Below are 27,500 nucleotides of genomic sequence, written 5' to 3' on the forward strand. Positions count from 1 at the left end.
TGCACGGCGGACATGATTCATGTTCCAGAGGGTTTGCAGATTGGTATCTTTCCTTCTCTCTCTCTCTAAGTTTCTTTCTTTCTTTCTCTCTCTCTTTTTGTTTCTCTTGCCCTCTCTCTCTCTCTCTGTTTCTTTCTCTCCCTCTCTCTCTCCCTTTCTCTCTCTGTGTGTTTTCTTTCTCTCGCTCTCCCTCTCTCTCGCTCTGTTTCTTTCTCCCCCCCTCTCTCTCTGTTTCTCGCTCCCTCTCTCTCTCTCTTTCTCTCTTTCTCTCTCTCTCTCTGTTTCTTTATCTATCTTATATCAATCATAACTGCTGTATAAAACAATTGGAGAGACCCCTGTGGTTTCATTGTTCCATTACATATGCTCTGTTGTCATACTGATATTGTTAATATGTAACATGTGGCCGTTGCTATGTATGACTCCCAACCGGCCTCAGTGATTCTCCATCAATCACTGTGGGATTCCTGTAGTTTTGGTGAAAAGAATGGCCTGGTGGGGAAATAATGCAGCCATATGACCTAACTCCACCACAAGGGGGCGATGTCCGACTGCTGGAGGTTACATTCACGCAGCCATTCACTCCCCCATAAAATAGGCCTACTCAAATGACTCACACACACACACACAGACATATAAAAATACAAAAACACGAAGACACACACACACACATGAATGATGCTAGTTTCACCATTTTGACCAAGGTCTCTAACAATCTAATCTGTTACCATGAAGACAGAGTAAAAGCGCACCCGGTAAAGCATACATGTTGAAATAAATTGTGTCACTTTGCAATGCAAGTAATTCAATATTTACACCAAAAATTACTAAGTGAAGTAGGAACAGGATCTCTAACAAGATCTCTCTCTCTCCCTCACTCTCTCCGTTTGTCTTTCTTTCTCTTTCTCTATGTCATTTTTACTGTCTGTAGGTAGAGTTTGCCATTTACGAGCAGCGAGCCAAGCCCAACTGTTATTTCAAATCCAGGTTCTGTGATCTGTGATAACCATCATGTGTTAGAGATCACTGCCATCTCCTGGTGAAAGTTGGAACAGCAGCACACATTACCTCATACGGTGGCAGGCTTAAGCGGCCTTGCACAATCCTTGCGTCACAGCCACTTACAGCCTTTTAAGATTTTCATGTGGGAGAGGGTTGATGGTCCATGTGAAGATTACATGCAGGCATCCATTTGGTGGAAATGTATGTTTAAACACACTAATCCCAGATGGCTTTAATCCGCAGATACAGTGACATATAGATGTGGAGTCAGACCTAACTGGGTCATACCTAGGGTAAGTATTGACATGGAAAGCACAAGAGGGGTTCATATCCAGTTCTATTTATTGACCAGTGGTTAAATGTTATCAAACTGAAACATTATTAACAGTAACACATTAATATTAAAAATAGAACAGAAAAATAATAAGCATATTGCATTTTAAGAACATGTGGAAAAACACACTGATCCCCTGCAATTTAATGCATAAATTAATATTACATAAATAAATAAACACTTAACATGATCCAAATTGTATCCTTTATCAATATTTTTGTCTGAGCACAAAAAAAAACATTATTACCTCTACATTTTAAAAATGTGTGAACAAAAATAAAACATTTAAAAAAAAGAACCCTGCAGGCATCCACATGTGCCATGGGCCCTGGCATTGGGGGAGGAGTCCTGGGCCCCAGCATTGGGGGAGGAGTCCTGGGCCCCAGCATTGGGGGAGGAGTCCTGGGCCCCGGCATTGGGAGAGGAGTCCTGGGCCCCGGCATCAGGAGAGGAGTCCTGTGCCCCAGCAGAGGGGATGTCTTCCTGAGGCCAGCACCACCACCGGCGGCAGGGATGGACGGTGAAGTGAAGTATTTCATCACCAGTGGCGTAATCCTGTGGGATTAGAGACTCATCAAAGCAGCCCCCCCCCCCCCCCCCCCCCACCCCTAACGTTCTCTCAGGAATCTTTTCCTGCTGATGCTCACAAAGATGTTTACATTGCATGGCGGTGCTCTCGGAACAAGGCTGTTTTCCCCCCACCACCTAATCCTGGCCGACAGATCGGATGAGCACGTATGCACAGAACACACCCACTTTTACCAAGGATGCGCTGCGGGCACTGCAGCCTCACACAAGGACCTGAGAGCCATCACCCGTCACCCGCCGCCCGCCGCCCGCTGCCAGTCACTGTTGGCTCCCTGAGGCACTCGGATCTCACACACACACACACACACACACTCTGCCTCGCTCAGATGCCTTTCACTAGCAAAGAGGAGGTGAGTTTCCATTTAATTCTCGTTCCTTTAATCATTGGGTTAGCCACCCCACAGATTTGGATAGTGCTTGCTTATTGTCTCACTGGATAGTTGTCTTTGTCTGATGAGTTCAGTTAAGCATTAATAATTACTAGATAACTGATACTACGTAAGCACACGACTACAGGGAAAGCCTGAGGAAGTCTCAGTAAATATTAGCTATTAAGTGTAAACTGTTCAGATTCTTAAGAGTATGAGCCTTGGGTGTCAATGATTCAGCTACTGGACAGTGAAAAATGACTAAATTGTATTTGTTAAAAAGATGCATTGTGGTTTGACTGTGTAGACGAAGCACAAATCTCTCGAAGACATTTGCTTGAGAGAGTAGTCGGATCCCTCAAATCTTGCTGTGCCGAGATTAAAACATCATGTCTATGACAACAAATCCTCGTCAATCTGCTGTGAATGACTACTGAGGCTACCTGGACCGCAGTACCATGTTTGACCACGTGGGAGGGGGGGTTGGGTCCTCAGGGCTTGGACTCAACAATATACTATTCCAGCCAATCAACAGGTGCTTCAGGAGCACAGAATGGAGGAGTGTTGGGTGGAGGGGATGATTGACTGTTGAGTTCAAATATCAACAATCTTTCACCAGGATCAAGGACTGTGCCTTCAAATTCAGCATGTTTTGGAAACCTTTAAATTCAGCATGTTTTGGAGGCCTTCAAATTCAGCATGTTTTGGAAAGCTTCAAATTCAGCGTGTTTTGGAGGCCTTTAAATTCAGCGTGTTTTGGAGGCCTTTAAATTCAGCATGTTTTGGAGGCCTTTAAATTCAGCGTGTTTTGGAAACCTTTAAATTCAGCGTGTTTTGGAGGCCTTTAAATTCAGCATGTTTTGGAAAGCTTCAAATTCAGCGTGTTTTGGAAACCTTCAAATTCAGCGTGTTTTGGAGGCCTTTAAATTCAGCGTGTTTTGGAGGCCTTTAAATTCAGCATGTTTTGGAGGCCTTTAAATTCAGCATGTTTTGGAAACCTTCAAATTCAGTGTGTTTTGGAGGCCTTTAAATTCAGCATGTTCTGGAGGCCATGCTCTGCCCCCGTGTGAAACTCAAACCACCCAGGTCCCTCAGGGGGCGCGGTCACCAGATCCTAGAGAGTCGGATGAACAGACTGGGAAGGAAATTAATGGAACCTGAGCTGCTCACTGCGCTGGACTGGGCCGTGGACGTGATGAGATTGGGGCTCTGGCCAGCAGTACCCTCATCTTAGACATGGATGAACAGGGCCAGACAAGGTTCTCTCACTCCCTGTGTGTGTGTGTGTGTGTGTGTGTGTGTGTGTGTGTGTGTGTGTGTGTGTGTGTGTGTGTGTGTGTGTGTGTGTGTGTGTGTGTGTGTGTGTGTGTGTGTGTGTGCGTGTGTGCGGGTGTGCGTATGTGTGTATATGTGTGTGTGTGGTTGTTTCATTCATCTGTCCCTGATGTAAGACCAGCCAAGATTTCTTTACAGCTAATGTGTAAAAGCAAAGGGTGAGTGGGCATTTTAGTGACTTCCTCTTCCTGCGGTGCTCAAAGCCTCTCATGGTGTCTCGTGACAAAAGCATACATTCACAGGGGAACTTTAACAGGGCTGCATCCTTCTGCAATTGCATCAGCTAACATAAAGAAGCTCAGTTGTCGTACAGATTAAATCAGAAGCAGATTACGTAAGGATCTCCTTTGTCAGGGACTGATTGAAATGCTCCTGTTGTGACGTGCACCAATACACTCTAAATTTAAACTGATAGAACTGAAAACAGGAAAATAAATGCAGCAATATCATAAGAGTTCTTTCTTTTCCTGTTCACTTCATTGCTTCGGGGTGTGACCAAACCTTTTCATATTTGCAAAACACAACACCATTTACTTTCCTAAATGGATGCCACTAACTTTAAAAGGTGATATGTTAAAGGTTCCACGTTTTTCTTTGCTTCTGCGGATAAAAGAATAATTTACTCTTCTAAAAACCCAGCTCTGGGTGCTTCTAACTTCACACCGTGACAGATCACACGGGGAAAGAAATGCAAAAATACGGCTCCTGCCCTCCCATTCAATTCTGTTATCCGCTTTCTTCCGTTTTTCTCTTCTTCGATGTGGACAAAAGAAGCAAATGCCACTTGGCTTTCCTACACGTTCTGGCACTGGACCCCAGCAAGCTGCATCCCCTCCTCATCCTCCCAGACTCCCCTCTCTCTCTGTGTGGGGGTTTCAATTTGCAGGCAATCTCCTGAAACCCTTCAGCATCCTCTGGCCAGCTCCCTACAGTCAGCACAGCACTGTGAATTATTGATGTGCCCTGTCTCTCTCTTTTCTCTCCACCTGTCAGCAGCTAGCCCGCTCACAATAGCGCCTCGCCGCTAGCGCCACGGCCCGGCACAGACGCTCTCCAGCTGCTGCCGACGCTCCGCTGACAGACATTAACACCGGTTGAACTCCACAGTCCCGCTGCACACCACACACAGGTAAGGATGGATCTTTTTCACCTCTTTTTGTTTGAGTCTAACCAGATGATAACATTTTAAATTGTGCTTTTTCAATCCGGTGGTGATGTGAGATGCTGCCTGTATAAAAGCAGGATTTTGGTTGGCTGCGTTCTGTGTATTAAAACTCATTGTCCCTGTGTCAGAATATTAATATGGGCCGTAATTTAACAATAGGGGTTATCATTATTGAAATTTCTGCTTCTCCCAACTATAGCTATGGTTATAGTACGGTTATAGCAATTGTCCAAAACTAACTGATAGACTTCAATGAAATCTTTCCCTTGACAGGTGTCAGCCTTGGAGAGCCAAAATGCGCCTCTTGTGGGTGATCCCTCTGTTAGTAGAGGCCCACAACAAATCCTTCCTGCACCACTGCGCCACAGACTGCAACTGTCAGGAAGAGCTCAGGACCGCCAACTGTTCCCAAGCCTTCCTCCGCCTCCTGCCCAGTCAGCTACCCCCCTACACCGAGCACCTGGACCTCTCTCAGAACCAGCTGACCCACATCCCTAGAAGAGCCTTCCAGACCACGCGGCGCCTCAAGACTCTGTTCCTGAACGACAACAACATCAGCAGCGTCGCCGACGGAGCCTTCTCGCCTCTCGAGGGCCTGCTGAAGCTGGACCTGAGCCGCAACCGCATCGCCGCCCTGGGCGAGGGCTTCACGCTGGGCATGGGCTGCCTGAAGGAGCTGCTGCTGTCGGAGAACAGGCTGGTCTCGCTGGACACCCACAGCTTCCAGCACCTGGACGGCCTGCTGCGGCTCAACCTCAGCCACAACGCCATCCACCTGGTGCAGGTGAGAGCGTTCGGCTGCATGGGCACGCTGAGGCGGCTCTACCTGGACAGCAACCGCATCTGGTCGCTCGACAACGGCGTCTTCACCACGCTCAAGTCCCTGGAGGTGCTGCACCTGCAGCGCAATAACATCAGCCTCATAGAGATCGGCGCGCTCACGCCTCTGACCAGCCTGGCGCTGCTCAACCTGGCCTGCAATCAGCTGACCAGCATCCACTTCAAGACCTTCCTGAGTCTGCACACCTACAGCACGCACATCCTCTTAGAGAACAACCCCTGGCACTGCGACTGCGACCTACAGAGAGTGTTTCGGAAGCTGCACAGCATCCGACGCCTCTTCCTGGACGACTACCACAACCTGAGGTGCACAGAGCCTCCTGAGCTGCAGGGCTACGGGCTGACGGAGGTCGACGCCGAGCTCTGCATCGCCGAGATGGTCACGGTCCTCATCATCACGGTCGCCGTGGTGATCACCGTGGTGGCGGCTCTCGTCATGGCACAGAGGAGGAGACGGAAAAAGGAGAAGCACTGGACGGATGGGGCTAGTGAGCTGTCCTATGACTAGTCCTACTATGTGACCTTTGAACCACAGCTTTGAACTCTCACCTACCCAGCGACCCCAAGAGCTAACATGAACACTGCCATGGCCTTTCGTCAGTACAAAGGTTAAAGTACACGTTAAAAGTTAAAGGTTAGAGTACACGTTAAGAGACTCTCTGGCGAACAGTCACTTCTGAACTACGGTGACTAGTCTTAGCAGAGTGTCTTCAGTGTACCTGTTCCCCCTATAGGCTTTTTGAACTATGTGCATTAGGGGTCGAAACTTAAACTTTGATCAGACATTTTAGATCACATAATACAAGGCCATTAGAAGCCCTTGATGATAAAATGCAATCATTTATTTAGATAATTTAATTTAGAATGTAATTTCTTTTCCACCCACTGTAGAAAGTGAAGCCTAGTGACTGATGTTGAAGATTGATGAAAAGTTATGACACACTGTTATGAGAATAGTTAATAAACTGAAACTACGCATCATTCAGTTCCACAGGATGAACCGCCAAAAGATTGAAGCCTGCATATTGCTGCAATCTGTTAATACTTCAGCACTTAAGGATCATGTGCAATTCTGGAAATGGAACCGTTGGAGCATTAATGACTTCACAAATTATCATAATTATCCATGGCCTAAATATGAATGCATTTAGGCAGCTAGATTCATGTTGCAATATATTGTAATGTAAAATATATCCTATTATTCCTGAATAAATATATTTTTAATTCTTTACTTCATTTCTATGTTTGCCATGTCATAAATGTTTCCAGCCTCTCTGTCATAAAACTCTTCTGAAAAAAGTACACAGACTATAGTGTTTCTCAACTGGGGCGGGGTGGGGTGGGGTTGTGTACACTAGTGATAATAGCTTTATTTGCAAAAACATTCTTTTTCAGCCCCCAGTTTCTGTTTCTACACGCTCAATTCCTGTCCCTGGGTGTAAAAACATAATGCTCTCATAATAAACAGCAAAATGACACCATATAATTCATAATTACAAAAGTAGAACGTTTAGCTAATTATTGTAGTTATATTGCTGGGTAATTTCTTGAAATGTGTGGTTAGCGTGTGATTTTATGTTTTGCGTTATGCGTGGCAAAGAACCCAACATAGCCTACATGTGTGTCTCTATAACGGGCTGATTTGACTGAGAAAATAACGTGAAGTTTGAATCATTAAGTTGGGCAAAAGGTGTAGCAAATAGTCCCCAGATAACTCGAGAGTGTGGGTACATTTTTATTTTTTTAAACCTACCTTACCCTTAAAACATGCGACATTGCAAACACCATTAAAAGGCCCAGTTGACACTGATTAAAGTTTGCACACATGGTAACTGACGTTTTGTGGTGATATTGTTGGTGATGTCATGCTGTGAAGGCTTCTCTTTCTTTTGCTGGGGTGTTCTGACCTTAACCACAGAACAACTGCATAGCGCACAGCCTGGGCGGCTAGTGGGAATAACAGGTGTGTTTATCCAGGGGTGCAAACTCATCAGGGATGAAAAAGGTGACAACGATGCGAACCCCCTAGGAGGGTCCGGGGCATGCTCCCCGGGGGAATATATTTTATATATAAGAACATTTTGCACATTTTAAAGTTCAATGCATCAATCTGGTGCACTTTGACAACAAAATGATGAGGCTAGATCTATGAATAACTTTGTTGTAAACAATTTTGTGCTCTGGTAACAGTTTCATCATAAACATTCCTGTGTTGAATGTTGCACGGGCACAGGCCAACCCAACCACCCACCCCAATACCCTCCCGACCACCCACTCCAGTCTACTTCACCAAAGCACATTACGTCACAGATCTCCATCAGGTATTAAGCAAAAAAAAGGGCCAACTATAGAAACAGAAAATCAACAGAGGCTGCATCAGGCATGGCCTAGCTTCTCTGTGTTCTTGAAAAACTGTGAGAGTGGGAACACATATTCTTTTCCCTTTACAATACTCTTTGAGTCTAGCTTGTCAGGACAAGGCCCATTTGCACCTGACTCCTAGTTGAGCCACAGTAATGGCATCCTCCTCCTAAAATTCTCTCATTCTGAAACCAAACTGAAATAGGAGAGTGGTAAGTTTGTTCAGTTGCAGTGAAGCGCCCGGCAGTAGAAAACGGGTCATACACATACCTCATGAAAAGTAAAAGTCATCATGAAAAGTAAAAAACAAATAATGATAAAATAAATATTAATATGTATCTACTGATCTTTGCTTTAAATAAAAAAAATTGTATGATTCCGATCATTTTTATAATCAAAATCGCTGAATTTGACCATGTCCTGTTCAAACAGAGAGGCGACTCGCGAGGTGAGGCAGTGACGAGCTGCGCCTCATCTCAGATTGTGTAATCCCTCACACAGTGAAAAGCACATAGGGGAGGCAAACCTAACCTCTGCCTCAATGAAGGGGGCGTGCGATAGCCTGGAAAATGGACTTCCAATCCAGTGAAGTGACAGATAAATACATAATGGGAGACCAATGCCAGAGCTAAAAGGTTTGCTTCAAACGACAGGACAGAAGATAACTTTAGCAGCTAAACTCCGGACCAAACTCGGCTGACGGCCATGTATTTTAAGTAAATGTACATTTTCCGGCGTTTTCACGCTTAGATTTTTTTAAAGTTACCGAGAAAAAGACACTGTACTATCCGATAACACCGTTACTGTAACCAGCAAAAATAGTTGATGTGATTTGCGAGGCGTCTGTCAGCCAACTGTCTGACATTAGCACGTTAGCCTACGTTAGATAGTATAACGTTCTTGCAGCGTACCAACGTCACACGTTACCGTAAATGCCATATTAAAAAGGCCGCTCGAAACCAACGCTTTCACCCGAAAGACATGTCTTGTAATACACCTGTCTATTACAGCATCGAGGCAGAAGACCCGAAATAAAAAGCGTGCCTGTCATGGTGACATAGAGTTGGCCAAACGAACAAGCTTGAAAAAAATATTCATGACAGCTTGTGTTCGCAGATTACTTGGAGGACCCCCCCCCCCCCCCCCCCACTAAAAATATGTTTTATTGCAGATCTACACGAATCACACAAATGACCTATTTTGGATCAAAAACGGCGAATTTCGCCGAAAGGTGACGAGTTTGCACCCCTGTTATCTGTCCTTCACATGACCATTTTCCATAAAAAATGTATTTGAAGATGATACCAAATGTAGTTGCTCATAAAAAAAACATGCTTTAATAGTAGAAAAGTGTTGCATTCGGTTGATTTAAAATATAACTGATTCAGTTAATGTCCTATGACTGCAGGGATGAAAAAAAAGGCCCCAATGTTTATATTTATATTTTGATGTTTATTTCATGGTTTGAAGTCTATTAAATTCCACTTGCAAGTTAATGACCATGGGACATTTTGGGTCCCAACTCCCATGACCAGAACATTTTGGAACCACTGTCCTGAAGGCTGCCATGTCCTTATCATCAGAACACCAAAAAGAGAGAAAGGGGCGTGGAAGAGGTACACGTCAGTATGAGCATAGACATGAGTGAGAGAGTCTGAATGAAAACAAAGGCACTTGGTTATGACGCTACTTCCGCCAGCATTTCATTCGCTCTTGAAAGTTAACGTGGTTTGATTGAAACTGAGGACAGCTATGCAGCCCCTTGGTCATCCACGTTGAAAACATAGCGTGAGTATATCCTGCAAGTGGGCATTCTCATGGCTGCTGCATAACAACCCCTCTGCACACTCCGAAGCATTAATTTAGCTAGTGAGCTAACGTTAAGCCAGTCTTGGCAGCTGCTAGCTTCCACGCTTCACGCTAGCTTCCATTAATTGGTTTAACCTTAGCTACCGGTGACATAGCTAGCGATATGTAGCCAGCAAGCTAGATATTTGAAATCTATGAAACTATTTTTAACTTTGTTGCGTAAGTTATCTAGCTATGTGGTTAAGGGTGTATATGTCGCCGGGCATGTACGCCTTGCGTGGGCATGGCCCTTTTATAGAAGGAAAAACCTTTGCTATAACGCGTGAAAGTTACTAGCTTCAGAAAACATTGCAGTGGCCAGACTGTCTTAGTAACAAAGGTCAAATCATCCGCTTAGTTTAGTGTATACTCTTAGTTTATACTCGCTATGAGCATAATAATGCGTGCCATGATAAACGATATGAATCGAATCTCATCTAACATGATTGATCATTAGTTAGTTGAAGAACATGTCCACAAAACCTACAAAACATGACTTGATAGTGATGCATAGTGTAGCTACATAGTGATGACGTTATTGTTTTGAGCACCAGCCCATGGAGTCTCATGCAACCACAAGAAGAATATCCCTCTTCCTTTATGACAACACAAAAAGTACATCGACCCTCATTTACACGGTCAATATATGTTCTCGCTGATTCGGCAGACAGCTTCAGGTTCCCGTGTTTATTCCCCTGCTTCCATCCCCTCCTTACCTGTTGAGTGATGTCCGAGCTGATGGTGGCTCTGGTTCAGGCCTCGGAGAAGGCCGCCAACATCGCCCGGTCTTGTCGCCAGGAGGAGACCCTCTTCAGCTTGCTTATAGAGGAGAAGAAGAACGACAACAGAAAGGTTTCAGCCGACTTCAAAACTCTCGCAGACGTCCTTGTCCAAGAAGTCATCAAACATGACATAGGAAAAAGGGTAAACCTGTTATGTGAATATGTTAATAGTAATGACCATATAGAATAATAATACAAAAATATTATTATTGTTATTTTATGCACCAATGTGATTTAATCTTCCACATTTTACTCATGCTGTTTGAACCTAACCCCACATATTCTAAATTGTCTTCTATATTTTTCAGTTCCCAGGTCTTGAAAACAACATATTTGGTGAAGAAACAAATGAATTCATGAATGGATTAGGTAATCACTCGCCCCACCACCCCCTTTTATGTCCATTATGAGGGTAAAAAAACCAACGTATTTATCCAACTCAAACATCGGGTATTCTGTTCCCTTCAGGAGAGCGGATTCAGGTAGTGGTGTGCGAGCGGGAGGAGGACACTGCCAGGCTCCTCAGCAAGGTCCTGGATGGAAACATGCAGGCCGCTGAGGCGCTAGCGTCTGCAGCACACCAGGACATCATCATCCCAAACCTGCACACCGGGTCCATCCACATCCCCATCCACGACCTGGGCGTGTGGGTAGATCCTATAGGTAACTACAGCGCCCCTGGGCATGTGGGTAGATCCTATAGGGCCCATTGGCGTGTGGGTAGATCCTATAGGTAACTATAGGGCCCCTGGGCGTGTGGGTAGATCCTATAGGGCCCATGGGCGTGTGGGTAGATCCGATAGGTAACTACAGGGAGTGTGGGCGTGTGGGGAGATCCTATAGGTAACTACAGGGCGCGTGGGGAGATCCTATAGGTAACTACAGGGAGTGTGGGCGTGTGGGTAGATCCTATAGGTAACTACAGGGCGTGTGGGTAGATCCTATAGGGCCCCTGGGCGTGTGGGTAGATCCTATAGGTACCTACAGGGCCCATGGGCGTGTGGGTAGATCCTATAGGGCCCCTGGGCGTGTGGGTAGATCCTCAAGACGGCCGTGCGGAGGGTTGACCTTTATGCTGTTCTATCTCAATGTGCCCCTGGCAGATGCTTTCATCAAAAGCCTCAGACAAGTAAGGTACGATGTTGGCAAATAGCAGATCCAGGAAAAAAATAATGGGAAGCACACTGCATTGGAAAATTTGTACTCAAGGTGTGTGTGTGTGTGTGTGTGTGTGTGTGTGTGTGTGTGTGTGTGTGTGTGTGTGTGTGTGTGTGTGTGTGTGTGTGTGTGTGTGTGTGTGTGTGTGTGTGTGTGTGTGTGTGTGTGTGTGTGTGTGTGTGCTGTTGGATGGAGGTCTTATTTCATGCTGTTTTGTGTAATGGAAAGGATGGAGTCATGAAGCCTACTGAAGACATGTCAGTGCTATTGTGAGGAGGCCTACTAGTATGCTATTGTGTTTCATAGACTCCACGTTCCAGTACATCAAAGGAATGAGCAACTGTGTGCCCGAGGACAGCATCTACAGCCGAGGCCTGCAGTGTGTGACCGTGCTCATCGGGGTTTATGACCTGCAGACAGGAGAGCCAGTGATGGGGGTCATCAACCAGCCATTTGCAGTGATGGATGACAGTAAAAGGTGATTTTGAACAAACTATACACACTGCAAAAAATCAGCTTTCAAAAACAAGAAAATGAAATGTGGCATGTATTATCTGCCAACAGAACAGGAAAATGTGACTTACCAAGATTTTTTTTTTAAATAACCCAAATATATTTTAAAACTAGTGTGGCCAGACTAAAAACAAGCACATTTGTCTTGATTCTGACTTTGACAAAGCAGTTTTGTACTTGTCAGTGGTCAGAACCAGTAATAGAATCTCAGTAACAAGTTATAATATCTTATTAAGATAATTAAGGACTGAAACGCTTGAAACAAGTGAAATGCTCTAACATAAGAAAAGACTGGTAAGAAGAAATATCTTGTCAGACAAAAAATAAGCATATATTGCCTTGATTAAGATTTCAATTTTTGCAGTGCACCACTGACTTCCCAGGTTACACTTGTTTAAAAGTCACAGTTTTACATTCAGCAGTCGATCAGAGTGCTTTCATTTAAAACCTGTTACAGAGGGCATATTCAGCTAGGCATTCACAAAGAATCCCAACATAAATCTCAGGCCCAGTACTTTTCCTCTTCCATGTCGTCAAGAACAAACAGTCATAATAAAGATCATAAGACAACTCAGGGTAACAAACCATCTGTGATGCTCATCAGAAATCCCCAGTAAGAACTCCTGATGTTAATATGAACAGAAAGAAACTCGAGTATAAGGACGCTGCGCTCGTCTAGTGAGCGTCGTTTGGCACTGCCGTCCGTGCAAGCACGGCAATCCAGACTATTTTCATTTATAGTTCCACGTTGGTGGAACGAACTGCCTAGTACTACCAGAGCAGGGGCGTCCCTCTCTACCTTCAAGAAGCTTTTGAAGACCCAACTCTTCAGAGAGCACCTCCCCTCCTAACTGGCACCTGACTAGCGCTTAACTTGCACTTCAGCAGTTACATTCCTGCACTTCTTTTTCCTCTTTTCTAGGTTGTTGTTTTTCTAATTCTCATGTAAAGTAGTATTTATTGTTACACCATGCTTTTTTTATTGCTCTTAGCTTGACTGTTCTCTCCCTTGTACGTCGCTTTGGACAAAAGCGTCTGCTAAATGACTAAATGTAAATGTAAATGTAATAAGGGTACACAGAGACATATTTTTGTGAGAGCTGGAAGACCATTCTCTACACGTAACTGAATGAAACCTTTTAGTACTACTTCCATGAACTGACTCGTCACTTAGTCATTAATGGTGCATATTGTTTCAGTTAAAATACTGCTGAGTCACTGTTAATGGTGTGGCATATGTTCACGTACTCGATCTCCTTTCAACCATGCTCAGGTGGCGCGGCCGGTTCTTCTGGGGAATCTCTGCTGGACCTCTCAGTGTGAACTCCCTTTCGTCCACAACAGAGCCTCTCTCCAGAGGGGACTCCCAAAACCCGGTAGACCCCAACCCGGAGGTGCGGGCGGCCAAGCTCTCGGCCGTGCTGAGCACACGCGAGGTGAAGCGTGTTCGGGCCCTGTTCCAGGACTGCTGTGAGAGGGGTGTGTATTACGCGTCGGGCGCCGGCTACAAGGCCCTGTGTGTGATCCTGGGCCTGGTGGACGTCTACGTCTTCACGGAGGACTCCACCTACAAGTGGGACAGCTGCGGCCCCCACGCCATCCTCCGCTCGCTGGGCGGGGACATGGCCGACCTGAAGGAGTGCCTGAAACGCAAGCAGGCGGGGAGGCCAAACGAGAGGCCTGAGCTGCTCTACAATACGCCCGTCGCCGAGGCCTCGGGGACGGAGAAGTGGGCCAACAGAGGTGGCCTGATTGCCTACAGGTCAAAGGCCGACCTGGAAGCAGTCCTACAGCTTCTCACAACGATTGAGTTATAGTGTTACTTTTAATAGGAGATGAAGGGTATCAGTGCAATATGGAGGTTTTTTATTTAACCATGGCGTTAATTTATGATTCAGTGTTAGCAAAAAGTGTTCCATATGCTGTTTTATCTTTTTGTGTCTTTTTATAATTATGCTTGAGGTGTCATGCATTTATTTGTATGTTTTACTGAATGTATTGCAACTGGATATGCACTCTCAGCACAACTTTATTTAAGATGTGGTATTTAAGATTAGTGTAATGTTATTACACAACAGCTGTATTCAAGATTCCACACTGGCAATACTCTCTCCTATGTGAAATACTGTACTTGACTGTATTTTTTTTGTATTAAGCTACTTGCGAGAGAACTGTTGTATTTGCGGTCCTCACTGCAAATAATGTTTACATGATGCACAATCCAGATTAAACGGGATTGCAAAATTTAAAATTGTGACTGGGTTCCTCTTTATCAAATAAGGCTTAATTTCCAACTCAACGTCTGGAATTTCATTTGACTTCCAAAAGCACGTGGGGCAGCTGACCCCACGCACAAACTGCTGACACTGAGCTGCCGGTTTGCATTTGCGATTGTAATGTTGGCAAATCATGAAAGTCAAATTCTCTATAAGAATGTCCGCGTAGAAAACAGGAAAGGCGATTTCGAGGGCGTTACTGATTGGAAAGGAAGACTCCAAACTCCGCCTTTGAAGGTGGGGAGGGGAAGGGTTTGTTGAGACTGCGTAGAACAGGTAAGAATGAAGTACCCCGGCTCTCACGAACACGTCAGTGGACTGAGATAGATTTTTTTTTGGTGGAGAAATTGTTGAGTTGTTGAAAACATGGCTCCAATCCGGGATACATCCATATTGACGCGAAAAGTGATGGTTCTTTTAACTTCCTACCTCCATTGCTGATGGCTCCTCTGCAACGCATCGAGTTTCCCACCTGCCGGCGAATTGAAGCTAAAGAACTTGCATCGACTCGGAAACTTCCTCTTCGAAGATAGCAGGTGGGCATAATACAGTTAATATTATTTACTTTTAGTAATTAGGTGAGGGGCGGGTTGGAGTGATTCTGATGGTCACTTGATAGACGCTTTCTCTCATCTCTAGGACAAGTTGAAATCGTTATTGTCTATTGGCTGTTACTCGCTTGACTACTGATTAACGTCAACCGTTTGGTTCTTTTAGGAGCACAACAGCTGAACTTGGGTCGTATTTATAACTGAACGTCGACAGACTGGTGTATTGTATTTTAATGTTTAACTACTTTGACATTAAACTATGATATTCATTTACAAGCTGACGCCCTTATAGGTTAGTATACTTCCGCAAATACAGGGCGGTTATAGATACTTGGACGCACTTACGTAGTTGGTCCCTTAATGTGAATTGCGTCAACAACTCGTTCCATGTTCATCTTATTTCCCTCTCCTCCCTATGTGTCATATTCATTTCAGACAAAGAAACAAGTATGGGGGGAATGTTGAATTGCTGTTTGAATAGTTTTAAGTTGTTCCTTGTACGTCGCGTTGGATAAAAGCGTCTGCTGAATGTAAAGTTGTTAATGGCAAAAGGAGGTTCAAAACACATTTTTTTTATTAAATCCAAATCATAGTGAAAAACACAATATGTAAACAATATGTAATATGAGGTACATTCAGTATTTTCATAGACATAGACGTAACATCAATAACACACTCTGTTATCCTCCCCTCACATTTCACAGCCATGGCCTCTGACGACAGAGTGGCTATACTAACTGATGATGAGGAGGAGCCGAAGAGGAAGCATGGACTGTCCGAACATTTTGGCGCCCTTTCCCTTAAACTGCACCCGGATCCGCCACCCCCCGCCCCACAGGTGGGCACGGACCCTCTGCCGCCTGCCACTGTTCCCCCCTCTCAGTCCCTGGACCTGGGCTGCTGTGAGAGGACGTGCCTGAGGATCAACCGGCGCCTCCTGGTCTCTAAGATCTTCTACTTCTTCTTCTACGCCGCCTACGGCTCGCTGCACCCCCTCCTGCCCGTCTACTACAAGCAGCTGGGCATGACGCCAAGCCACAGCGGGCTGCTGGTGGGCATCCGCTACTTCATCGAGTTTTGCAGCGCCCCCTTCTGGGGGGTCGTGGCGGACCGCTACCGCCAGGGCAAGGCCGTGCTGCTGTTCTCCGTCCTGTGCTGGCTGGTGTTCAACTGCGGCATCAGCTTCTCCCATCCGGCACACATGACCTGCTCAGGGGTGCTGGTTACGACCACCACACCCCCGCTGGCCAACATCACGGTGCCCGGCAACCCCACCGACGAGATGGACCTCACGACGATGGCTGCACCACCTGCGCCAGGCAACGTCACGCCAGGCAACGTCACGCCAGGCAACATCACGCCAGGCAACATTAGCTCAGGCAATCTCACCAGGTCACGGCGGGATTTGTTGGAGGAGGACTGGCCTTATCGTTTCAGTGATTCTCAGACTGAGTATGGCGCCCCACACAGGATCAAACGAGACGCCAACCTCACCAGTTTGGATGAAACGGTGGACGGCACACCAGCAAACAGCTCTGACGTTGCACCCAACAATGACACAGCCTCGCCTTCAGCCTTTAATGACACGATGACCACAGCTCCGATAACGACGACGACGACGACCGCCCCTACCACCACCCCCATCACAACAACCGCGCCAGCTCCCACAAGGCCCATAATCATTTACGACCAAGAACAGGTGGAGGCCATCTTCCTAACGATCCTGCTGGTGGTGATCGTGGGTGAGTTCTTCAGTGCGCCGGCCGTCACCATCGTGGACACGGTGACCCTGCAGAACCTGGGCCGCCACCGCGACCGCTACGGGCTCCAAAGGATGTGGGGCTCGCTGGGCTGGGGCCTGGCCATGCTGTGCGTGGGCATATGGATCGACCACACGCACATCAGCATCCCCATCGAGGGCGTGGGCTGCACGGAGCCGGAGTATAAAAACTACAACATCGCCTTCATCGTGTTCGGGGTGCTCATGGGCTTGGCCTTCCTGGTGGGGACCCAGTTTCAGTTCAACAGCCCGGAGTATCGACCGGAGGACCAGCAGCCGACTGAGGTCGAGATGCCCCAGGTCGCCCGCAACGTCCCCGATTCCGCCGACGGGGATGCACCGCAGGCGGCTTCGGCATCCCCAACCACGTTCCACTACTCGGACCTGATCCGGATGCTGTGTAGCGTGCGGTACGGCACGGTGCTGTTCGTGGCCTGGTTCATGGGCTTCGGCTACGGCTTCGTGTTCACCTTCTTGTATTGGCACCTGGAGGACCTGAAGGGCACCACCACCCTGTTCGGAGTCTGCTCCATCCTCAGCCACATCTCCGAGCTCGCCGCCTACTTCACCAGCCACAAGCTCATCGAGCTCATCGGACACATCAGGTGAGACGCTTCGTGTGAGGTGCAGGTAGAGGAAGTTGAGTACAAATATAGAGAGAAAAATATTTTTGGTTAGATGGTTAGAAAACCACTTTTTAAATTTTTTATTTAAAACGGTTGTTGCCTTCTGGACACATTATGTAACATGAGTCACCGGTGGGAGCTTCAGGGAGGGAAAAGTTGTTGAGAAAAATATTCTTTCTTCACTGTGGCGGTGCGCTGCATCACATGAGGGAAATGCACACATTGTTAGGTGAAAATTCACCCTAGTTACCTCAGGACTCCGGAGCTGCATATAAGTATATTTATTAGACAAACAGCAATTGCAATCGGGCTCACTCCCAGCACAAGGCTGAAAGTGAAGCAATTTCACTCATAAACCACAAGGTTTATATACTTAGATTTATCTAATGCTGACGCCGTAAGTGTTTAACATCATAGTCAAAACAAGGTTCTCGACCGAGCTTCTTGTATTTTCTCAGGGTCGAGAAAACAATCAGTGGCGCCAGTTAATCAAAGTTACACATTTACACATGAACACAGAAAAGCCATGTTCCCGTTAAAAGAAAGGCATATAATATAATTATTACAACAAGGCACTTGATTCATATATTCTAAAGTCATTAACAGTGTTTGGAAGTCTAGTTTGTATGTTTGGCGGTTGGTGAGGCCTATAAACATATTTATTGCGTCCATCATACAAATGACTTACTATCTCTGCAGTAGAAAATGAACTAAACATTCTCTCTTGTCATTGGCTCTCAATTCGACATTAGTCTACAGCAAGCTGTCAATAATTGAAGCAATTCAATTTTCCTTCCAAATTTTGGTTACATTAATCTCACTAGCCTCTTAGCGGCGTGTGACACTGTCTTAAGAGCGCTAGCATCTGAAACGCCTCACTAATGAATGCACCTCAGGACCTCCACTGGGCCCATTATGCCACTGGTTTTATACAAATACACACATATGACTGGCATTGGATAATACGCACTGGTTTTATAAAAAATATACAAAATATGACTGGCATGAGCTGATATGCACTGGTTTTATAAAAATATACAAAATATGACTGGCATATTACTTATTATTGCCATGTATTATTGTGGTTGAACTTCTTTGTTCTGAATACAAGGAATATATTTGGCTTTGGAGCCACTGCTGTAATGTTGCCTAAAGTTAACCAGATATCACAGCTAAGGGACCGAATGGAGCTCTGTGCTGCTTTAGGTGAAGGCCATGTGATGGGTGACTCAGAGGCAGCAGGCTAGGATGCCTGAGTTCTGGAAGGCCAGCTCCGGTAACATACCGCTGCACCTGTTAAGTTATGCAAGGTCACATTCCAGCCAATGACGGCGGGTCTGGAGAGGGTTCCGGAGGGTTCCGGAGGGTTTAGCGAAGTCAGCCAGCAGCCTTTGGAGCTCGCAAGATCATTTGTCAGATCAGTATTTCACGCTTTAAGCAGGCCAGAAACTGGCTTCAGTAGAAAGAATAACATACTTCCGTGAGGATTAGAGTTTGTTTGTGTGTGTGTATGTGTGTGTGTGTGTGTGTGTGTGTGTGTGTGTGTGTGTGTGTGTGTGTGTATGCATGTATGCTTGTGTGTGTGTGTGTGAGTGCTTGTGCCTGTCGCTTGTCGTTTGGCTGTTGATGAGACCAGGCTGTGGCCCATTTCCCCTGATGGCAGGGTTCCCTGTTAGCGCTGGGCGCTGGACTCTGCACTGGTGGCTTTTGTAGCTATTGTGTGTCAGACACAAAGCCCTCTCAGAGACTCCACACTCATCAGGGACATCAGAGACTCTCCACACTCATCAGGGACATCAGAGACTCTCCACACTCATCAGGGACATCAGAGACTCTCCACACTCATCAGGGACATCAGAGACTCTCCACACTCATCAGGGACATCAGAGACTCTCCACACTCATCAGGGACATCAGAGACTCTCCACACTCATCAGGGACATCAGAGACATCAGGCCGGGTCTGGAGCCCAGCTGAAGGAATAGGGACGTCCTCTCTCTCTCGTGTCCCATGAGGGGAATAGAGACGTGTGTGTGTGTGTGTGTGTGTGTGTGTGTGTGTGTGTGTGTGTGTGTGTGTGTGTGTGTGTGTGTGTGTGTGTGTGTGTGTGTGTGTGTGTGTGTGTGTGTGTGTGTGTGTGTGTGTGTGTGTGTGTGTGTGTGTGTGTGTGTGTGTGTGTGTGTGTGTGAGAGTCCTATGAGTCAGCTGGGCTGCTCTAGACAGACACACTGTGTTTGTGTTTGACTGCTGTCAACATCAGATGCTCCAGCTACGCTGTGCACACACACACACACACACACACTCTACGGCTTCGCAATCCTGCTAGCTTTTCACTGGAGCTTGACAAACCTACACACCAGGGTCATGCGATGTTTTCTTTTCCAGTGAATGGAATTTAAATGAATTGTTCAAACACACAGAGTTGCGTTTTGACTTCCAATCAGTGATGCAGTATAATTGAATGAGCTCTTTGATTTTGTCTGAAATCTATTTGTTATTTCTATCTGTTGTTTTTTTGTGTTGCTCTGTCTGACATTAGGATTGACCCATGGTTCTGTTTGTCCTTCCCAGGGTACTGTACATCGGCCTGGCCTGCAACACGGCACGCTACCTGTACATCTCATACCTGGAGAACGCCTGGATCGTGCTGCCCATGGAGGTGCTGCAAGGTATGAGGAAGCCTGGTGACCTGGCGCCGGGGTCACGCGCGCTTGAGGAAGTGCCGGAAATGAGGCCATTGTGCCTCCCTCGGCGAGTTCGTGTCAGGACAGTTATTTTCAGCGCCGGTTTATCTCACACCCTTTTCCTCTGCCCAGCCGAACGCCAAGAGCAGCCGGGGTAGAGCCGGCAAAGTGGCATTTCGAGCCTCTGTGGTAAAAGTGTGAAAGGTTGCCAAGGGGCCTAGGTGCTAGTTTGAGTCCCAGAGTACCAGCCAGAGATAGAGAGCAAACATGTAGCACACAGGCCAGTGCTCATGGAGAGGTCTGAGCAAACATGTATCACCCAGTCCAGTGCTCCTGGAGAGGTCTGAGCAAACATGTAGCACTCAGGCCAGTGCTCCGGGACAGGTCTGAGTTCTATTTGATTGGTGCCCTTGAAATAGATTAGTCATAGGACAGGCCTGGTGGTCTAGCTGACTAGCTGTGAGATCAACAGTGGGACACTCTCCCTCTCTCTGTCTCTCTCTCTCTCTCTCTCCATCTCTATCTCTCTCTCTCTCTCTCTCTCTCTCTCTCTCTCTCTCTCTCATACACACACACACAAGCTTCCGAGAGGGTGGAGTAGGTCTCGCAGTGAGGTCTAGTTCACTGGCTTTCAGCGGGGATACGGGCAAACTGGTTTTGTTTCTCACGCCTTGAAGCAAACAGATGATTAAAATCACTCAAACATCCTCCAGTAGAGACTGATCCCATTGGCTCTCTGTGCTGAGGGAACCTAGCTAGCTCCTCCCTCCCGACCTGACCCGTGTGTGTGATCGCCTCTAGCCTGAAGGATGAACAGGCTGTACATGCCACTCTACACACATACACACACACTCACACACACATACACACACACACACACACACACACACACACACACACACACACACACATACACACATACTCATACACACACATATTCTCATACATACACACACACACACACACACACACACACACACACACATACACACATACTCACATTCTCTCACACACACACACACACACACACTCTCAAACACACACACACTCACTCACTCAGTCACTCACACACACTCTCAAACACACACTCACTCACTCACACACACACACACAGAAACTCTCTCAAACACACTTTCAAACACACACACTCAAACACTCACTCACACAAACCCTCACTCACTCATAGACACACACACACACATTCTCACAGGTCTGAGAGTGAGTGTTTCTTTAGGTCTGTGACACAGAAGAGCAGCCAGAAGGCGTGCTGCGTCCACATCAGCACGATCGTGCACACACACACACGCACACACACACACACATACACACAAGCACACCCACACGCACACACACGCACAAGCACACACACAAACACACACACACACACACACGCACACACGCACACACACACACACAAGCACACGCACACACACACACACACACACACAAGCACACACACAAGCGTATTTTTAATCTCTCTTTCTCTGTCTGACTCAACCCTCACTTCTGCTCAGGATGTGGTTACCCATGGAGAGAGCTAGAGAGAGAGAGAGAGAGAGAGAATTATAACAGTTTTAACGGTTTGCTCTTGTTTGCACCTTTCAGTGGTGTGTATCATTGTTTATGCATGTAGGTCCAGAGATGTGTATTGATACTTAAGGCAACTATTGGTTTCTTATACGTTGCTGATTGACCACAGCTTCCCTAACTGCGTTTATATTCCCTAATGTTACTTGAGAAGTGTGTGTGTTTGACATAATCCTGGGTTTGGTCTCTGGGCTAAGGTCTTGAGAAGTGTGTGTGTTTGACATAATCCTGGGTTTGGTCTCTGGACTAAGGTCTCGTTACAGCAGTGGGGGGAGATGTCACACACTCACTCACACACACACACACACACACACACACACACACACACAGTGGGGGGAGATATCACTCACTCACACTCTCAAACACAGACACACTCACTCACACTCTCAAACACACACACACACACTCACTCACTCACTCACTCACACTCTCAAACACACACTCACTCACACTCTCAAACACACACTCACTCACACTCTCAAACACACACCCACTCACTTACTCACACACACACACACTCTCCAACACACACTCGCTCACTCACACTCTCAAACACACACTCACTCACTCACTCACACACACACACACACACACACACAGTGGGGGTGAGATATGGGGCATCATTTCCGCCATGTTGAGGCGAGATGAGGCAGCTTCATGAGTTCTGAACTGTGACATTCCATATTTAACTTCTAAAATGATAACAGCTGACGTAAGCCTCGTGCTAGCAGAGATGGGTAGAGTAAGCAAAAGCTGTAGTCCAGCGAAAGTATTGTTGCTTTTATAATAATAATGACTAAACTAAAAGTCTTGTTACTTTTGTAATAATAATGAATAAACTAAAAGTCTTGTTACTTTTGTAATAATAATGACTAAACTAAAAGTCTTGTTACTTTTGTAATAAAATTGACTCCAGTAGAAGTAAGTACCCATCAAAATAATGACTTGAGTAAAAATGTGTCTCATAAAATGACAACTCAAGTAGTAAGTAACTTCACATGATGATATTTATGACACCTATTAGTCAGATGTATTACATTCTGTTCAAATGTGGGGTTATGCCCTGAATGTACACGGAGTAAAGGTAACGAGTTATTACCCACCTCTGCATACAAGGAATGCACGGCCCTTTAAAGCAACAGAAATCTATAAGAGGTCAAGCACCTATGCTGATATGTAGACATGATGCCATAGCTCGTTCTCCATTCCTTATCTGAGGATGACCCTTGGTCCCAGCAGCCTTTGGTCTCCTCGCTTCAGATGGGAAGTCTAACGTATCGACTGAGAGCATGTTTACATGCATGTTAAAGTATAGTATAGTAGAAATACATGCATGCATGTATCCCAACACTGACAAGTCTGAAAAGTGGAAAAAATGTTTGCATGTCGGTTGGTTTGCCTGTCAGTGCACCACAGTCAGTTGAGCTGAGGTACTGACCGCCATTCCATAGCATAGAGGAAAAAAAACTCTGGTCTGTACTGAAACTCTCTCTACTGAATAAAGTTCCTGTTTTGCGCCCCCAAAAACTAAACTTAGTGTAGGGTGAACTGCCCCTCTAAATCTGCCCTAAATACCCCCTGTCCTGAAAGATAGAGCAGATCAGTCAGAAGTAGTATTATTTGGGTGAACTATTCCTTTAAATGTTGTTCTGAACTACCCCTGTGTGGCAGTATTGGTGTGAGTCTCACCTGCCCCCCCCCCATCACCTGCCCCCCCACCCCCTCAGGTGTGACCCATGCAGCAGTGTGGGCGGCGTGCATCTCCTACCTGAGCGCCGCGGTGCCCCCCGCCCTCCGCACCTCCGCCCAGGGCATCCTGCAGGGCCTCCACCTGGGGCTGGGGCGGGGCTGCGGAGCCATGGTGGGCGGAGTCTTTGTCAACTACTTCGGTAAGGAGACGCCCATAAATCCCATCAGTCACTGTCATCTCATTGTTGTCTGATGTTGTTGTGTGGTGTTGTGTGTTGTTGCTGCTGTCGTTTGTTGTGTGGTGTTGTTGTTGTTGTGTGGTGTTGTTGTGTGGGGTTGCTGTCTGTTGTTGTGTGGTGTTGTTGTTGTCTGTTGTGTGGTGGTGTTGTTGTGTGGTGTTGCTGTCTGATGTTGTTGTGTGGTGTTGTTGTCTGCTGTTCGTGTGGTGTTGTTGTTGTCTGTTGTGTGGTGTTGTTGAGGTTGTTGTTGTTCCATTGTGGGAATTGGCCACTAACTTTTGAATATTAGATTTTGATTCTGGTATTAGTACTCGTTATTGTTGGATGATAACTTTGGAAGATCAGCTTGATGTTATCATTGGGGTTACTGTTGCTGCTGTGCTGTGGGAAATAAGCCAAGGCAAACGACTTTGACAGATAACTGACTGACTGAGTTATTGCTGGTACTGGTATTGCTGTCGCTGATGTACCGTGAGAAAAAGACAACCTGCCCCGTCATCTAATGTATCTTAGCAGGATATTGATTATTTTTCCAACAGTATGGCACTCTGAGTCACACCCTTGACCTGTTACTTTAATATAGCTTACAATTATCCACATGGCACTCTCAATCCTGGAAATGTTGTTAAGTGTGTGAGTAATGTGTTTTACTGTTTAGTGTGGACACTCGGTACCGAACACACAAGATAACACACTCTGTTTACACATAAAGAGAAAACCGCGATAAGATCATATAGTTCTCAATGATTAATAGACTAATGTTGTTGTTAGACTAATCTGTGGAGTCTCTTGTGTGAGCTCACTGTGTCTCCTGTCCTCCTGTCTGTAGATTCTGTCTCTGAGGTTGCTGAGTTCTGTTGTGTGTCTGTATTGTCTGACATCTGTGTGCCTGTCGTGTGACATGTCTGATTTCTGTACCGTGTGTGATTTCTGTTGTGTGTCTGATCTGTGTCCGTGTCTGTGATTGACAGGTGCGGCGGAGACGTTCCGTGGCGTGGGCATGACCTCTCTGGTCATCCTGCTCATCTTCGCCCTCATCCAGTGCCTGATCGACCGCAACGAGCGCGGCGCCGGCGGCTTCGGCACGGGGGGCAAGGACCGCATGCTGGCCGAGAACATTCCGGTGCCCTCCAGCCCCGTGCCCATCGCCACCATCGACCTGGCGCAGGACAAAACGGACCCCGAGACACCGCAGCCCGAGCACCGGCTGCCGCCACGCAAGACCAAGCACCAGGAGGAGCAGGAGGACGTCAGCAAACCCGCCTGGGTGATCTCAGGGTCCCCGTTGGTCACCATCGCCTTCGCCATCTACCAGATCCAGGAGATGGTCGCCATGGCGAGGAGAAGCCCTCCAACAGAGACACAGCCACTGCAGGTACAGCAGGAGAGAGAGAGAGGGGGGGAGGGAGGGAGAGAGGGAGCGAGGGAGGAGAGAGAGAGAGAGAGAGAGGAGGGAGAGAGGAGGGAGGGAGGGAGAGAGAGAGCGAGAGAGAGAGGGAGGGAGGGAGGAGAGAGAGAGAGAGAGAGAGAGAGAGAGAGGGACAGAGAGAGAGGGAGGGAGGGGGAGAGAGAGAGAGGGAGGGAGGGAGCGAGGGAGGGAGAGAGAGAGAGAGGGAGTGAAAAAGAAAGGGTGAGCAGGAAATGGAAAGAACTTAAAGGTGTGGTCTGCGATTCGGTTTTGCCAAAGGTTGTTGATATTTGCACTCAACAGCCTCCCTTCCTTAATCCTGAAGCACGTGTGTTAATTGGCTGGGATTGTTTATGGCTTGGTCCAGGCCACTATGTTTACAGAACCAGGACTGGATACAAACACAGGAGTTATTTTGGGTACAAATGCTGAACGTCAGTTAGGGGAGGAGTTAGCTGAATTTGACAAAAAAGTGTATCGATTAGAGTCACGTACTACACCTTTAAGGACAGAAAAGCAAGGGAAAAATACACAAGTGGAAATACACAATGAAAACCAGGACAGAAGGAGGGATGAGTCAAAAACACCTAAGTTAACTCAGAAACTAGGTTTGTTAATGGGTCAAAAACACTTAAGATGACTCATTTACAGAAGTAGTGTCGGAGTTATCACTTTGTAGGAACTGGCCTGATGTACAGCAGATCAGGGCCAGAGCCGTTTGAGAGGAGTCCTTGTAGTCAGTGTTTATACTCTAGACTAGATATCTGCCAAAGACCCAGACAGCCTAAAGCCACAACAAGCCTGTTGGTACCGATACATGGCCGCATAGATATGCCATGCACAAACACATACACATGGAATGCTCTCGACCTGTCTCGTGTTTCAAGAGTTGCTTTGATTGTGTGTTGATTGAGCTGAGGTTCTAATGCCATCTTTCCTTCCATGCTTCCCTTACGATCTCTGAAGAGAGGTGAGACTGGATTTTTCATATCTGACTTCCAGCGTTCTTGCTTCTTTCTGTTACAACAGTGTGTTGTGTGTCATGTGTACTTATAGTGTTTGTTGCTTTAATGGTTTTAATTAAGGATCTCTTCACTGACATTATTTACTGCCCTGAAAAAAATGGACATGAAGCTATTGAACCACTAGGTGTCAGTAATGTGATCATTTATGTGATTTATTTATTCATGTGTCTGGTTTGAGATACCATACACCCACAGTCAAGGGTATTTGATAGATCTATTACGTCATTCTTTCATGGTTGGTTTCATTCTTTCTTTCTTTCTTTATTTAGTTCTTTTATTCTTCATTTCGTTCGTTCTTTAGAGTCTGTTTAACGTTAAAATTTGATCAAAACTGATGTAGTCTTTGCGGACAGGGAACGCAACCCTGCAAACACATGGTCTTTTTATACCCTATCAATTAATCAAGTTTACACACGTGTGAATTACTCAGTCTACATCACATGAAGTATTTAAGTATCAAAAGTAATATTGATCCTTAATGAAAAGATCCTTAATGAAAAGATCCTTAACGAAAAGATCCTTAATGAAAAGATCCTTAACGAAAAGATCCTTAACGAAAAGATCCTTAATGAAAAGATCCTTAACGAAAAGATCCTTAATGATAAGATCCTTAACGAAAAGATCCTTAATGATAAGATCCTCGAAGATAAGCCATCATATTTTCTATTTGCTCTCACCTCCCCATGTGCAATCCATGTGTAGTGTGTGTGTGTGGGTGTGTGTTTAGTGGGGATGTGTGTGTAGTGTGTGTGTGTATGTGTGTGTAGTGTGTGTGAACTTGAGTATCAGTATTGCTGGATGGTTTGTTTGTAGATGATTTCTTGTTGATGTTTGTTTGTTTGTTTGACACCCATCAGGTACTTCCACCTCCATTCCATAGCATTCCCTCTTGTCCTTGTGTGTTTTGTGCAGTGTGTGACTACATGGGTTGTGTCTTGTCCTTGTGTGTTTTGTGCAGTGTGTGACCTCATGAGTTGTGTCTTGTTTCTGTGTGTTTTGTGCAGTGTGTAACCTCATGAGTTGTGTCTTGTTTCTGTGTTCCTAATGTTCCAAATAATACCATATTATCCTTACAGCAGGTCTTATGTTATCCTTGTGTAGTGTAGAGTCAACACTCAGTAATGTGTGTGTGTGTGTGTGTGTGTGTGTGTGTGTGTGTGTGTGTGTGTGTGTGTGTGTGTGTGTGTGTGTGTGTGTGTGTGTTGTTGTTGTTTTGCAGGACACACTTGAGGTCCCAGAGGAGACTGTGCAGGACGACCCAGCCAACCCTCAGGAGCAGCAGCAGCGGCCCCCGGGGCCCAGGGGAGGGGTCCCCGAAACCAGAGGGGTCCCCCAGGAACCT

General features: G+C 46.2%; 3 protein-coding genes across 4 annotated transcripts in view; all 3 read left to right on the plus strand.

Annotated features, from left to right (window-relative positions):
• The first annotated feature begins 4,937 nt into the window (after nt 1–4,937).
• On the plus strand, nt 4,938–6,763 carry LOC105905660 (trophoblast glycoprotein). The gene has a single exon (XM_012833689.3). The coding sequence runs from the start codon at nt 5,088–5,090 to the stop codon at nt 6,138–6,140; it is 1,053 nt and encodes a 350-aa protein (XP_012689143.2). The 5' UTR covers nt 4,938–5,087; the 3' UTR covers nt 6,141–6,763.
• A 2,891-nt stretch (nt 6,764–9,654) lies between these two features.
• LOC105905670 (inositol polyphosphate 1-phosphatase) lies at nt 9,655–14,545 on the plus strand. 2 transcript variants are annotated; one of them, XM_012833700.3, is made up of 6 exons: nt 9,655–9,781; nt 10,509–10,765; nt 10,932–10,992; nt 11,092–11,286; nt 12,088–12,259; nt 13,568–14,545. In XM_012833700.3, exons 2-6 carry the CDS (start codon nt 10,568–10,570, stop codon nt 14,109–14,111), a joined length of 1,170 nt encoding a protein of 389 aa, XP_012689154.2. In that variant the 5' UTR covers nt 9,655–9,781; nt 10,509–10,567; the 3' UTR covers nt 14,112–14,545. The 2 variants fall into 2 exon arrangements, with proteins under 2 accessions (XP_012689154.2, XP_031414356.1); XM_031558496.2 differs by having other exon boundaries at nt 10,513–10,765.
• Nucleotides 14,546–14,640: 95 nt separating this feature from the next.
• LOC105905659 (major facilitator superfamily domain-containing protein 6-A-like) overlaps nt 14,641–27,500 on the plus strand; it is a 13,162-nt gene continuing 302 nt past the window's right edge. The window contains exons 1-6 of the mRNA XM_012833688.3: nt 14,641–15,106; nt 15,826–17,506; nt 20,098–20,195; nt 23,525–23,686; nt 24,697–25,100; nt 27,378–27,500. The exon at nt 27,378–27,500 is cut by the window's right edge and continues 302 nt beyond it. Coding sequence (XP_012689142.2) covers nt 15,828–17,506; nt 20,098–20,195; nt 23,525–23,686; nt 24,697–25,100; nt 27,378–27,500 — 2,466 coding nt within the window. The 5' untranslated portion in view covers nt 14,641–15,106; nt 15,826–15,827. The remainder of the gene's footprint in view (nt 15,107–15,825; nt 17,507–20,097; nt 20,196–23,524; nt 23,687–24,696; nt 25,101–27,377) is intronic.

Source organism: Clupea harengus, chromosome 21 (assembly GCF_900700415.2).
Source record: "Clupea harengus chromosome 21, Ch_v2.0.2, whole genome shotgun sequence".
In the NCBI taxonomy this organism is placed as follows: Eukaryota; Metazoa; Chordata; class Actinopteri; order Clupeiformes; family Clupeidae; genus Clupea; species Clupea harengus.

Coding starts and splice junctions, on each gene's coding strand:
- LOC105905670 (XM_012833700.3), top strand. CDS start 10,568: ATGTCCGAGCTGATGGTGGCTCTGGTTCAGGCCTCGGAGAAGGCCGCC. Junction 10,993..11,091: donor TGAATTCATGAATGGATTAG/GTAATCACTCGC, acceptor TGTTCCCTTCAG/GAGAGCGGATTCAGGTAGTG. Junction 11,287..12,087: donor CGTGTGGGTAGATCCTATAG/GTAACTACAGCG, acceptor TGTGTTTCATAG/ACTCCACGTTCCAGTACATC.
- LOC105905660 (XM_012833689.3), top strand. CDS start 5,088: ATGCGCCTCTTGTGGGTGATCCCTCTGTTAGTAGAGGCCCACAACAAA.